General features: G+C 40.9%; 1 protein-coding gene across 5 annotated transcripts in view; it reads left to right on the forward strand.

The window, feature by feature from the left end:
* DGKD (diacylglycerol kinase delta) overlaps positions 1-13,953 on the forward strand; it is a 151,796-nt gene that overhangs the window by 114,485 nt on the left and 23,358 nt on the right. For all 5 annotated transcript variants that reach the window (XM_077488441.1, XM_077488442.1, XM_077488443.1 and 2 more), the window contains exons 12-16: positions 1,981-2,062; positions 2,219-2,313; positions 4,570-4,669; positions 6,381-6,636; positions 7,685-7,825. In XM_077488441.1, coding sequence (XP_077344567.1) covers positions 1,981-2,062; positions 2,219-2,313; positions 4,570-4,669; positions 6,381-6,636; positions 7,685-7,825 — 674 coding nt within the window. The remainder of the gene's footprint in view (positions 1-1,980; positions 2,063-2,218; positions 2,314-4,569; positions 4,670-6,380; positions 6,637-7,684; positions 7,826-13,953) is intronic.

The raw sequence follows: 13,953 nt of genomic DNA on the forward strand, positions 1-13,953 counted from the left end.
ATTTATTTCTGCTTCTTGTCGCTGCCTGAAAACCCCAAGGGGAACCTTTCCTTTCTTTCTTTTACTTCATAGTAAGGCCTCTTGCACACCAGGGTTAATTTTGAAATGAAGGTGTCCGTTTATGAAGCGGTGAACACATTTCACTTCTTCATTCTCCAGGCATTCACAGAGGAGATGGTTCTCTGGGTGCCAGTTTATGAAGCGGTGTAGATAGCTTCAATCCTCCAAAAGGAGAAGCGATCTACAAAGGCTTTGAAGAGAGGAGAGCACCCCCTGATACTGGAATCTCAGGAGACATAGAGAAATTACAGCACCAGAAATTCACTGAAACACCAAGATATCCGTTTTTATTAAGCAATGATAAATTATCACTGCTCAGTACATAGACATTCCCAGAGGAGACTGCCCACCTAGTTAACAAAATATCTGTCCCCCTACACTAATATATTTGTATTTGTACTTGCATTTGAACATGCATAATGAATATTCAATAGATTTTGCCTAAGAAATTAATTGTAACTATGAATGCATATATGCACAAATATGCGCAACACAAATGCCTGAAATTACGCCTAGAAATTCTAGTGCTCAGTACCATGTGCAAGAGGTCTAAAACTATAAAAAAAACAATTAAAAGAATATAACACTGCAGTCTCGATCCAAGTCAAATTCTCAACCACACAGCATTGATTTTGATGAGGAGAGGATTCTAGTGGTGTAGTGGGGTGCTTTGTTTACGTTTAATATGAATAAAGTGAGGGGGTTTGTTCACTGTAGGATAGTGGGTGGAGCCTTGCATGCCTTTTTATGTGCCTTGGTCAATTGTACATTCAAAACCACCGGAGTAACTTTACAGAGTCATTATTCCAAACTGCATAAAATGGTATCATCAGTGCAGAGCACACAAACCACATTGTATAATATAAAGGAGAAGTCTGAGCTAGAGCTAACTAAACTTGAATACTGCTCCCACTCCCCTTTTAACACCTATACTAATTACCCTGTAGAAGAAAGATGCTTATACTTGCCTATTCTCAGGATGCTCTGGTCCAGTCATGTGACTGCCTCCCAGCTTCAGGGGAGAGGAGGAACAGCTGACAACAAATACCCCATAGTAAGCCTATGGGTGAGGTCACTGCCCAGGCATTACACCTGTTGGCGTTCTCACCTATTCCCTGGAGACCAGCCACTGGGGAGGTCACTTGATTGGACTGGAGAACTCTGAGGCCGCGTACACACGGGCGGACTGTTCGCCCAACTTTGTCCGCTGAACAGTGTTTGGGCGGACAGTCCGCTCGTGTGTGGGCTTTCAGCGGACAGTTTCAGCGGACAGTTTGACGGACAAGGTTTTTCGAAATTTCCGAAAAACTGTCCGCTGAAACCTTGTTTCAGCGAACAGTCCGCTCGTGTGTAGGCTTGTTCGTCAAACAAAGTTGCGCGCATGCTCAGAAAGGATTTTCACGCCGAAAGCTATAATGCAGTGTATAGGACGTCGTATTTTTCGTCCCGTCGTACGTGCCGTTCACGTCATCGCGCACGGTTTCAGCAAACTGTTCGTCCGTCGTGTGTGGCCATGTCCGTCCATGCTAAGTTTGAGCGGACTGTTTGCCGAAACTGTTTGACGGACAAAGTTGGGCGAACAGTCCGCGCGTGTGTACGCGGCCTGAGACTAGTTAAGTATAAGAGTCTTGCTTTTAGAGGGTAGTTAGTATAGGAGTTAGGTGGGTCGTAGCCAATTTAAGCATGGTTAGTACTAGCCCAGACTTCTACTTTTTAACAGTTTACACTTTTTTGTCCTGGAAGCTTGAAAAGCTTAGTGCAAAGGAAGACTGACTGTCTTCTCACTTTACCATATCTGCTTATGAAAGAAAACATCTGATGGACATAATTCAGTTTATTTTTCTATGCAATGATCAATCCATTTTGGTATTTTAGGTTTATAGTAGAATTTTAAAAAATATGTTGATTCATCCTTGGCAGGTGGAGTATCATGGTGTATGAGACCAAACTGCCAGCTCAGGTTTCAGATCCCTGTACAACAGAACCCAGTGAGGGTTGTGAGGTTAGTACACATAATAATGAATACATGTGCTTGTTCCATAACTTGCATGTAAGTCACCTTTTGTAGGGAAGTACCAAGGTCCTTGGCAAGCCAAACGAGACATCTACAAATATATATTTTGTGGTCCCAGCTCTAAAACCTCTTTCTTCCTTCCAGGTGCGGCAGATTCTGGGTTATGAAAACTCTGTAGCCGCTCACTTATCTCAGATACTCAGCTCAGACCAACACTCTGTGGTTATCTCATCAGCTAAGTAAGTGCCAGTCATGACAATTGGCATGGTAACTGTTACTTGTCATGGAATTGTCATTCTAAAAATGATATAGACACTTTCAACAACAGCAGAAGGAGAATGCAGTCTCAGCCGCTGCTGCAGCCTGTCAGATATGGGCGGTTCATGCTATGGCTGCAGCAGATGCAGTTGGGAAGAATACATTGATTGCAGCCATAATAGAAAAGCTGTTTTCGTTACTTCATTCTTTTCTTGCAAAATTGTAGTGATACTGTAGTGAAATGTTGTTTCAGTCATTAACATAAAGTAGGCAGCTGTATAGGGGTTTTGTACAGTGACAAATCACTGCTTCATTAACTAGTTCTGTATAGCATTAAAAAGGGTCACTCACCCCGCCACACTTAGTTTTCAAAAACAAGGGTAGCCCAAAGAACATTTGTATATTGGCCAAACGCTGCTTTGTTGAGAAGTTCTAAACTCTAAAAAGGGGCATTCACCCATTCAGTGCCACACGTCGCAATTTGCAAAACAAGGGTAGCCCGAAGAACAGTTGCCATTTTTCTTCCTTCTCCATTCTGTTTTTCCTGTGCTACAAAAAAAATCCAATATTGTCACATTATTATTATTTATTTATAAATAATTCTACCAATCATGTGCACCCACAGATGTTTAAGAATGTTCTGTCACTTAACTTAAAAGAGAAGTATGGGTTTTTTGCAACTGTCCCTGCCACCTCTGCAGTGAGAAATGAGCGATCAAACATCGCTGATCGCTCAGTTCTCCCCCTCCACTCTGAGTAGGGAGCCGGGACTGTCAGTCACCGACTCTCTGCTCCTCCATTGCTCACTGGAGCACTGGGCTAGGGAGGGGAGGGAGTGGCTGGCTCTCAGCGGTGCAGCAGAGAGGCTGAGCCAGCTACTGAACCAGGCTTGTCGGGGCTTTCCCCATTCTGGACCGGCTGAGTGACAACAGACTTTAGGTGGCTGTTGGCTGAACACGGGTCACAGGAGTGCAGAAAGAACTGCACTCATGTGATCCATAGGGAGAAGTAAGGCCTTTAAACACTGATTTGTTCTAACAATATGCAGAATGTACCCCTCCTTGGTAAAAGTCCAGGTGCAGTTCCATTGTACATACATACGCTGCTCCTCAAATGAAAGGTGTATTGCCATGATATATATAGGTACATAAGGAGAAGTAATGGTGCCCTAACTGGTGATACTAAAGATTGTATTGACTTGCAAGTGCAAAGGATTGTGGAGATTTACATCTTAACATAAATCCGATGTAGTGTGAGACACAATGGGGGTTATTTACCCAATCGGAACAAGCTGAAGGTAGAAGCTGATTGATTACCATGCACAGTTGCACCAGATTCTGAGTTTTAGTAACTCTCCCCCAATGTGACAACTATAATATAAATCTATCTACACACAGTAAACATCATGCACACCCTCCCACAAACATAACAAACATGTTATACTTATACATGTTATATGTGCTTTTGCAGTGGTTTTTCACAGAGCAGCCCACATCCTCTTTTTCTAGGGTCCCTCGCTGGTGCTCCTGGCCCCTCCCTCATGTTGAGTACCCCCACAGCAAGCAGCTTGCTGTGCGGGCCCCAGAGTCAAGCCCCTGCTCTGTGTGTCCATTCAGACACGGAGCCACAGCTGGGCCCCGCCCCCTCTCCTCATTGGCCTATTGACTTTGACAGCGGTGGGAGGAGCCAATAGTGCCCCTTGCTGTATCTCCACTAATCTGTCTCGGACGGCCGAGTTTCTTGTCCAAAGTTGCTGAATCAAGCTGGGGCTCCGGTAAATATTAGGGGGGCTGCTGCCCACAGAAAGTTATTTTATTTATTTTTTATGCTAATTCATAGAATGCATTAATAAACACCCTTCAGCCTTTAGAACCACTTTACATGTCATCCCTAAGAAATACGTATTATGTCACAACTAAGTTTTCAAGTCTGTAGGATGGGAGGTAAGCTGTTCCTCAGATGTTGCAGGCACCGTACCTGGCACCAAACAATCCATGGTTTAGTGGTTTAACTCGGGTATGTTCTAAATTAAAATATTTGGTCATATAACTGAACTACTTGACCAGCAGGTTTAGCTATTTGTGCTCTCAAACAGGTGTACCTAATAGATAAGAGGCCGCTTGGTGTAGATCTATATGGTGGGGGAAATTGTGTGTGTATATATAGAAATAAACCATCTAAATACCAATTGTATCCAATATGGGGATAGTCTGATGTTTCTTTTCATATTTTCTTAGGGTCCTATGTGAAACTGTAAAAGATTTTGTTGCCCGCGTTGGAAAGGCCTATGAGAAGATGACGGAGAGTGGTGAAGAATCTGAAACAATGGCAGGAAAGGTATTTTATGTTCCTGGCTCGGTTAAAAGAACGAGGGTATTCCATTTTATTGCAATTATGACTTGAATACAGGCAGTTCTTTAGCTGTATTTAATGCACTTTTTAAACTGAATGTAACACTTGGTAACTTTAGCCTGTTTTTCCTTTTGGTATGAATAAATACAGGCATTTTTTGAAAACTGAATAAGATATGATTGCAAAATATAAGTGAGTTTAGATTGGGATAGAAAAAATACAATTGCATATCTCAATCAACATTGTTTTAGGGCTCAGCCACACTTGCCTGGTGTCAGTGAAGGTGGTGCCTTATGGTTTTTACAACACAAGGCATACTTTTTTTCATTCAAATTTGAAATGTAACAAAGTGAACACAGGGACAGACAGAGCTGCAGAGATGCTGCAGATTTCCACACAGCAGTACTATTCACCCTGCCGCCTGTGTTTTAATGTAAACAGGGAACATAGACAACAGTTGTTTTCTGAGTGCACTTGTGAGTGCCATTGTCTTAGTACAGAAAAATGAGAATCTTAAGTCTTAGGCCTTCGCTACATTTGTGATTCTGTAGATGCTACAAAATCACCTTTCCTTAACATTTTTGTTAGGGGAAAAAAAATGAATCGCAGTCAATTAAAGGTCTATGTCGCTGAAATTTCAATTGATTTGTAAATGATATGGGCTAAGCTTCTAAACAGATTTACATAAGAGCTGGTTCACACTGGGAATCGCACACATGCAGTCTGTGTGCATGATGGGAGTTCAGTGACTATGATTGGATAGTAAAGGAGGGACAGCAGCTCACTGAGAAGGCAATTTCTGTGCTATCCAGCCTATTTTTTTTTTTTAAGGAGAAGTTCATCTTAAAAAAATAAATAAAAAATGCACAGTTTTTGCAGGTAAAAATGAATAGATAATGGAACCTGCACAGCATTTTTCCCATGATCAGCAGATTGCAGTTGCAGCCTCAGGCCTCCTGCAGACTCTCAGCATAGCTGTCTGCTTGTACGGGCAGGCAGTTACCCAATAGCAGGAAGATCAATGGATAACGGAATTGCTCACTAGCGCACTCTCGGCTCCTTGAGAACTACAAGCCGTCAGCCACAATGGCTGACTATACTTGTAGGCATACATTCGCAGTGAATGAATGACGAGGCCATGTAGGCAGAGCCCAGCAGGGCTGTGCTATTTTCAAATTATGACAGCAGGGAAAGTGAAAACCATATGGGGTAAAGATGTGACATGTTCCAAGGGTGAACTTAGTCTTTAAGTTTTAGATAAAGTGAGGAAAGTTTAGAACTCTTGTTGGGTGTTTTTTTTTTTTTTTTCCCCAGCCAAGGTTTTCTTAGGCTCCTTTCACACAGGCAGCCAAGAGGTTGTAAAGACAGGCGGTTGATCTGTGTTTTTACTGCCCACCTACAAACTGACATGGTGCTGCTCAGGTAAATGCACATTGTCCCGGCCACGGTATGGCAATTTTAACAAAGAAACTCGGTCTTCACTTTGTTCCTCCATTTTCAGTTTAAAATTTTTTAGCATTCCTTGCAATTTGCCCAAAGGCCAGCTATAAAAAACAACTCGAAAGGTAAGAAATATTTCTAAAATGAATTCTTAGGTTAGCACATACATTTATTTATTGGGGGTTCTTAAATTTGACTGCAAAGGTGAAAATACACTTTAAATCATAATCTTAAAAATGGCTTTCATTTTTCTTAGTGCACTGTTCTTCGAGAGAAACTGGACTCCCTCTTGAAAACTTTAAATGAGGAGTCTCAGGCAACGTCAGTCTTGTCCCAACCTCCACCTACAATAAATGAGGAGACAGAGGACTCTTCAGAAAATGCTACATGCCCTCCAGCTATTTCTCTTTCTCCAATGCGATCACAGACTTTTCGGCCTCGTGAACAGCTCATGCTTAGAGCCAACAGTCTGAAGAAAGCCATTCGACAAATAATTGAGCAGGCAGAGAAAGGTAGGTAATACAGTAATCCTCATGAATTCTCCATGTTGTTAAGGGACAGGTTTATTTTTGTCATGGTTCTACTACAATGGTGCATTTTGGTTTTCACATATGGGCCATCGTATTCCACAAAAATGCAGTCTCTTAACCGCCTGCCTACTGGCCACTTGTGCCCCCTTCCTGCTCACGCCAATTTTCAGCTTTCAGCACTGTCACACTTTGAATGACAATTGCGTGATTATACTACACTGAAATTTTCATTATTTTTTTTTTACACACATAGAGCTTTTATTTGATGGTATTTAATCACCACTGGGTTTTTTTTTTGGCTAAACAAATGGAAAAAAATGTGAAAAAAAAAATCAAAAACAAACATTTTTCATAGTTTGGTATAACATTTTGCATTATAACATTTAGCTGACAGCTGATTATATGGTAAAGGGCCACTGTGATTGGCCCTTTACCCAGATCTGTGATCATCTTAGTCCAAAGAACTCGGCAATCACAGAGCACACCACACGGTCACTGTAAGATGTCCATGTACTCCTGCTCGGCAAAGGAAGCCTGCACTGTAGCTGTCTCCGGCTATAGCGTGGGCAGGAAGTGGTTAAAGTTTATATTTAATACGTTAAAAATATGTCCTGCATTCTTTTTAAATTAATTCCAGTAGTAGTTTGTTATGTGCAGCTCCACCCCCCAGCCCCCGTTTATATTTACCTGAGCCCAAACTTGATCCAGCAAGGTACAGGCAGAGGCTCTCTCAGCTTTCTCTTCTTATTGGCTCAGACACAGTAGCGGCAACTGTTGGCTCCTGCTGCTGACAATCGTAGCCAGTGAGGAGGGAGTGGGGCTATAGGGGTACTCAGCGGGGTAGAGGAGTCAGGCATGCTAGTGGGGAACCTGAGAAGAGAAGGTTCAGGGGCTGCTCTGTCCAAAACCTATACACAGAGCAGGCAAATTTGCCTTTTTTTTAATTTATTTTTTAAATCACAAACGTTACCTTTAGTATCACTTTTAAGAGAAAATATTGCAAATAGATCATCAGTTCCTTTCATTACAGCTGTTGATGAACAGAATGCTCAAAGTACTGAAGATTTCCACCTGTCCTTTCCTGCAGAGGATGGTAAAGATCGAAGTGCAGCAAGCACAATGAATGTACATAGTGGCAATGCTCTTCCCAGAATAAGAGCATCAGGCAGAGGTAATTTCCTATTAGGATTAGAGTTCTATTCAAGGTATAAATCGGATCTGACACATAAATTAACACCCTGTTAAGATCAGTAAGAAATCTGAAAAACTGCATTACTGGTCAGTGTTTTCGTGCGAGTGTGCATATATCAAAACTCCCACATGAATATATTTTTTTATTTTAATATTTGTCATTCTTGAAGTGAGAAGAATATTTACACATGTATATGCATGTAAACACGAGCACTATACAAATACAAATCTGGAACTTGTGTTCATATATCTGTAACGTGTGCAAGGAAACCTAAATGAAAGTGAGCTATAATGGACCAGTACTTCACACAGTCATGTGAAAAAGTAAGTACATCGAAGTTGTTGACTTTTTTTTTTTACGTATTTGCACAGGCAAACATTAGATCTGGATTCCAATAGTGTATACAGATAACAGTGGTATACTTGAACAAATTACCTATACAATTTACATGGTTAATTCATTTTCAAAATCTCAATTAATAACAATGCAAATTCGTGTAAATTTATGGAATTGCTACCAAACAGTTCTGGGGTGCAATGTAGGACCCAGTGTCAAAGTTGGGTTTCCATCAGAGATCATGGGTCTTGCAGCAGGACAATGACCCAAAGCACACATCAGAAAGCACCCAGAAATGGTTTAAGACAGTGATGGCGAACCTTGGCACCCCAGATGTTTTGGAACTACATTTCCCATGATGCTCATGCACTCTGCAGTGTAGGTGAGCATCATGGGAAATGCAGTTCCAAAACATCTGGAGTGCCAAGGTTCACCATCACTGGTTTAAGACAAAGCCCTGGAGAGTACTGAACTGGCCAGCAATGGGTCCAGATCTAAATCACATAGAACACCTGTGGAGAAATCTTAAAACAGCAGTTGGGAAAAGGAACCCTTCCAATCTGAGCGACCTGGAGGAGTTAGCGAACAAAGAGTGGTCCAAAATTTCAGTAGAGAGGTGTAAGAAAATCATTGATGGTTAAAGGAAGCGATTGATTTAATTTTTTTTTCCCCCAAGCGGTGTGCTACCAAATATTAAATTGAGAGGGGCAATAATTTTTGGAGTTTTGCGTGGAATGTGTCAGATTTGGCTTCTTTTTTTTGTGTCATACCGATACAAACAAAATAAATAAACATAAGAATGCCTAAACATTCATAATTGCAACAATTTTTTGGGCAAATGGTGCATTATCTGACAGAAATGCAGGGGTGCCAATATTTTTGCCCATGGCTGTATATATTTTTTAAATCTTTATTTAGCAAAAGACACCGGTGTGTAATCCCAGTTTACAGCCACAGTAATTTGATCAAGGCAACTCAGACACAGCTGAGGAATCGGATAATAGTCTGCAAATACACCCAAGCATAAAAGGTACAGGAAGTCCAAGACCACTGATAAACATATCAATACCTCAATTAGGAATGATTTACAAAATATATAAAGATGGAGGTGAACCTCTGAAAACAAAACAAGATTCTAATGCTGGCTGCCTACGGGGCATCCATACCCAATGTCCTTTGACCATAAACAAGTTTTTTTTATTTATTTATTTATTTTTTTTAAAGAAGGTGTATATAGAAGATTATGGATAAAGAAAGTGGAAAGCAAAAAAAAGAGAACAAAAAGGGAGGAGGATGGAAGTTTGTTAGTAAAGTAAAGAGGGTAAAGGGTAGGATGCGCCGGGCAAACTAAGGATTACAAAGGATACCAAAGGTAGGAAGTTTAGGCTGCTCTGTAACAGATCTGGACAAAAGTCAGGATCGCCCAAAGGGTGTCCCAGATCTGAAGAACACATTGATTCCTGGTTGGCATCAGCGCAGGAAAAGAACGACCTTGGATACCATGTGTCACCAAATCTTTCCTCCCTCTGGTAGAAAGAGGTTGTAAGACAAGTCCATGCATTTAATGCCATTGATTTTGGACAGCCACAGAGAAATGGGCTGTTTCCAAAGAGCTGGGACACAGGCCTCTGGGTTGCATTGAACAGGTGCACTATCAGGGAGGATTTATACTGCGAAGACAGGACGCTATTAGGATGAAGCAAATACCTGTTAGGGTTATTGCCTAAATTCATGAATGTAAGCTTGAGTACTCGCTGCTGCACCTGGTTCCAAAAAGAACAGATTTTTGAATGGGTCTGGATAAGCAGGTAAGAACCTTCTTCCCGGACACATCTCCAGCAGAGGCTAGATACCAACGGCATAAAATCTTGTAGCCCTGCTTCTTAAATGTTTGTAAGCATTGCAGGACTTGTGTGCAAACAAGATAGCTTGTAGGTAGGTCTTCCTCCCACTTGAATATATATCCTGGATCATGGCCTGCTGGAGGGGGAGGGGGGCTGTTAGCAGTTTATACAGTTGAGATAAGCGATGAGGGTCATAAGACAAAAACATATGTTTCAAACAGATTATGCACAGCTCCATATTTGGTAATGGCAGATTTTAAAATGTTGTAGATATTTTTTTTGATGTGTTTTAAAGGGCAATGTTATGTGTTCTCATTCAAGTATATCACATATCTGTAGGCACTGTTTGCAAATGGATCCAAGGTTTGCCTTTTCAAATACGTTTAAAAAGTCCACAATTTACATCAGGTGTACTTAAAGTGGATCTGTATCTGAGCACTACAAACCAAAAATGCTATTTAAATATTTTTTAATATTCAAAGCAACTCGCCCATCCATCCATATCTCCATGCTTTATTTTGCTGAGAAATTGCTTTGAAAAACACCCCCTAGCATTTCCGGCTATGGCCATCTTGAGTAAGGGCAAATGAATCATGTAGCATTTACTTCCTGGAATCTATCTGTCCTTAGCTCAGGCATGCAAGAGGGTATGCTTAGCTGGAAAAAACCCTCCTCCCCTCCTGAAGGCTCCTGGGATGTATGACATCATGGAAACCAGGAGGTAACTAAAGAAATTTAAAAAAAGAAAAAAAAAAAGTTTAAAGCAAGTAAATATGATAAGTATATCTATTTACTAATGCTAGCAGCAAAAGGGTTCAAAATAACCAATGTTGATTGCGAAAGTGAAGTTCCTCTTTAAGTTTGCATATGACTAGGTCAGGTATTCTGTTTGACGTGCAAACAAGATCAAACATTTTAATCATGATTTAAAAAAAATGTATGTTATAATTCACAATGCTTATTCAATGGAATCTATTGGATGAAGTGGTGTATTTTTGTGTTTCATTAACCACTTCCTGACCGGCGCACGACAATGTACGTCGGCAGAATGGCACGGGCAGGCAAATTGGCATGCAGGCACATCCATTTGTATTTGCCGTCCTGCAATCGCGTGCATGCCGGTCGGGACCCCCATGAGTCCGGTCGAGGGTCCCACGGACTCAATCGCTGCGGGCGTATCCGTGATCGTCTCACTGGGAGGCTGAATGGGGAGATGCCGATGTAAACAGCATCTCCCCGTTCTGCCTAGCAACAAGTGACACTGATCTCTGCCCATGTGATTGGAGCAGAGATCAGTGTTCACTAACACACATCCCAGCCCCCCACAGTTAGTAACACACCCCTAGGACACACTTAACCCCTACACTGCCACCCCCTGGTTAACCCCTTCACTGCCAGCGTAATTTACACAGGAATAAGTGCATTTGTATAGCACTGATTGCTGTATAAATGACAATGGTCCCAAAAATGTGTCAAAAATGTTCGATGTGTCCTCCATAATGTCGCAGTCACAATAAAAATCGCTGATCGCCGCCATTACTAGTAAAAAAAAAATAATAAAACTGCCATAAAACTATCCCCTATTTTGTAAACGCTATAAATTTTGCACAAACCAATCAGTAATCTCTTATTGCGATTTTTTTTTTTTTTTTTTTTCTTTACCAAAAATATGTAGAATACTTATCGGCCTAAACTGAGGAAATTTTATATATATATATATATATATATATATATATATATATAAATGTATTTTTGGGGGATATTTATTATAGCAAAAAGTAAAAAATATATTTTTTTCAAAATTTTCGCACTATTTTTGTTTATAGCGCAAAAAATAAAAACTGCAGGGTTGCTCAAATACCACCAAAAGCAAGCTCTACTTGTGGGGAAAAAAAGGGCGTCAATTTTGTTTGGGAGCCACGTCTCACAACCGCGCAATTGTCAGTTAAAACGAATCGCAAAAAGTGGTCTGGTCTTAAGCCAGCAAAATGGTCCAGTCTGAAAGTGGTTAACCTCCTGCTGACCATGTAATGCATATGACCAAGTCTTTGTTTATGATTGGAAGCCAGCAGGACAAGGCAACCAGTCATGTAACCAGGATGACAGCCAATTGGAATGAACCACCTTCTGACTTTAAGATCCTCACTTAAAAGGCACCGTGAGGGGACAGGAAAGGATTCATTTTGTGAAATAATTAAAGTGGGAGTCTCGCAAAAAAAAAAAAAAAAAAAAAGTTGGCAGCTACAAATACTGCAGCTGCTGACATTTAAAATAAGGATACTCACCTGTCCCTGGGTCCAGCGATATCGGCACCCGAGGCCGAACCGCTCCTCAGGCCTCGGATGCTGCCGCTGGCTTTACTTCCTTGCGGATTCACTTCCCGGTTCCCTACTTCACATGTGCGAGTCACGCAGAGCAATCCAAATGGTCCCTGATGTCTCTGGGACCCGTGTGTGTCCCAGCAGACAGCGCGGCGGGACAGGAAGAGGCATAGACTCCCGTGGGAATCAATGCCCGGAAGTGGGTGCAAATACCTGTCTTAGACAGGTACCTGCACCTCCCCCCCCTGAAAAATGCAAAATGTGACAACGGAGTGGGGGAGGGTTCTGAAAAGCAGAGGTTCAATTTTTGTGTGAAACTCCACATAGAAGAATCTAGGTTTTCTTTGGTTTACATGCTTTGATTAATTTCCCTCTTGACTCTCAGTGGCTATATGAAAATATTTGTTAAATTTGCACCAAAGATCCTATTTGCCACAAAAAAAGAATAAATGCAAGATTTTCATGTGTGTTTTTTTTTTTTTGTGAAATAATGGGTTTTAGGCAAATGGACTGTGCTCTTTGCAAAGCACAGTTGCATGCTGCAAGAGCAATTGCTCCAGAGCATAGTAAATGAGCAAAAGCTCTGCTAACTTCCATCATTCAATCATGTGCAAGTAAAAATGCTGTAATTGGGTATTCTTTGCAAAGTGAAATTTTTACCTCATTTACTAAGCTCTGGAGCAACCCCAACATGTTTGATTCCATATAAACGAGCCTGCACTATATATATATATATATATATATATTATATATATATAATATATATATTATATAATTTTTTTTTTTTTTTATTTCTGCATACATAATAAGTACACAGGGAAAGAACAAAGAGAGAACATGCACATTAAAAAGAAATTTGTACAAAAGAACATATACAGGGAGTGCAAATTATATAGTACGGTGAAAACATAGAACACAGCATGACAAATGCACAATTAGAGAACTGCAAGTGAGACCAATATATATCATAAATGCACTGAGGTGTTGCTGTTTCCCAGAAGGCAACCCGGGCGATGAGTCCAGGCCGAAAATGTGCCGACAGGACCAGTCCAAAGGGGACCGCGACACTACCTTCACTGCCTGCACTTCTTTTTAAAGAAGAAATTAATTCTGGATATTGTGTCCAAAAAAATATTAGGCAGTGGACCAAAGGCTCTTCACTAGTATTCCCTGGAATCCTCCTGCAGCTGATCTTTTTCTAATACCTACTTAGCGTGCCTTGTTCTGCAATGTGTGGAGGTGGCTATCTTTGTAGGCATGGCTTTGTTTCCTCATGTCAAATTGTCAGAGCCATCTCCAAGAAAAACAGTGAGCAGCATAGTAGTGATATGACCAAATGTCAAGCCAAATCTCCTACAACTAGCAGTCAGAGGCAATAGTGCCTGAGGTCTTAGACATCAGATAGACAAGAAGGTGTAAGGACAGGCTTGCCTAGGCATGCCTCTCACTACGAAGAAGGAGAAATACAAGAGAAAATGTATCTTTTCAGGGTATTGCTTAAACACAATTAACTTTTTTTTAAAACCATATTTTATTTTGGTTCCTCTCCAGATTATACAAATCTTTAAACTTTTACAATTAACATTTCTAGATGCTTCTTTTAACA

This window comes from Lithobates pipiens, unplaced genomic scaffold, assembly GCF_037356315.1.
Source record: "Lithobates pipiens isolate NorthernLeopardFrog02 unplaced genomic scaffold, aLitPip1_a1.2 Scaffold_18, whole genome shotgun sequence".
In the NCBI taxonomy this organism is placed as follows: domain Eukaryota; kingdom Metazoa; phylum Chordata; class Amphibia; order Anura; family Ranidae; genus Lithobates; species Lithobates pipiens.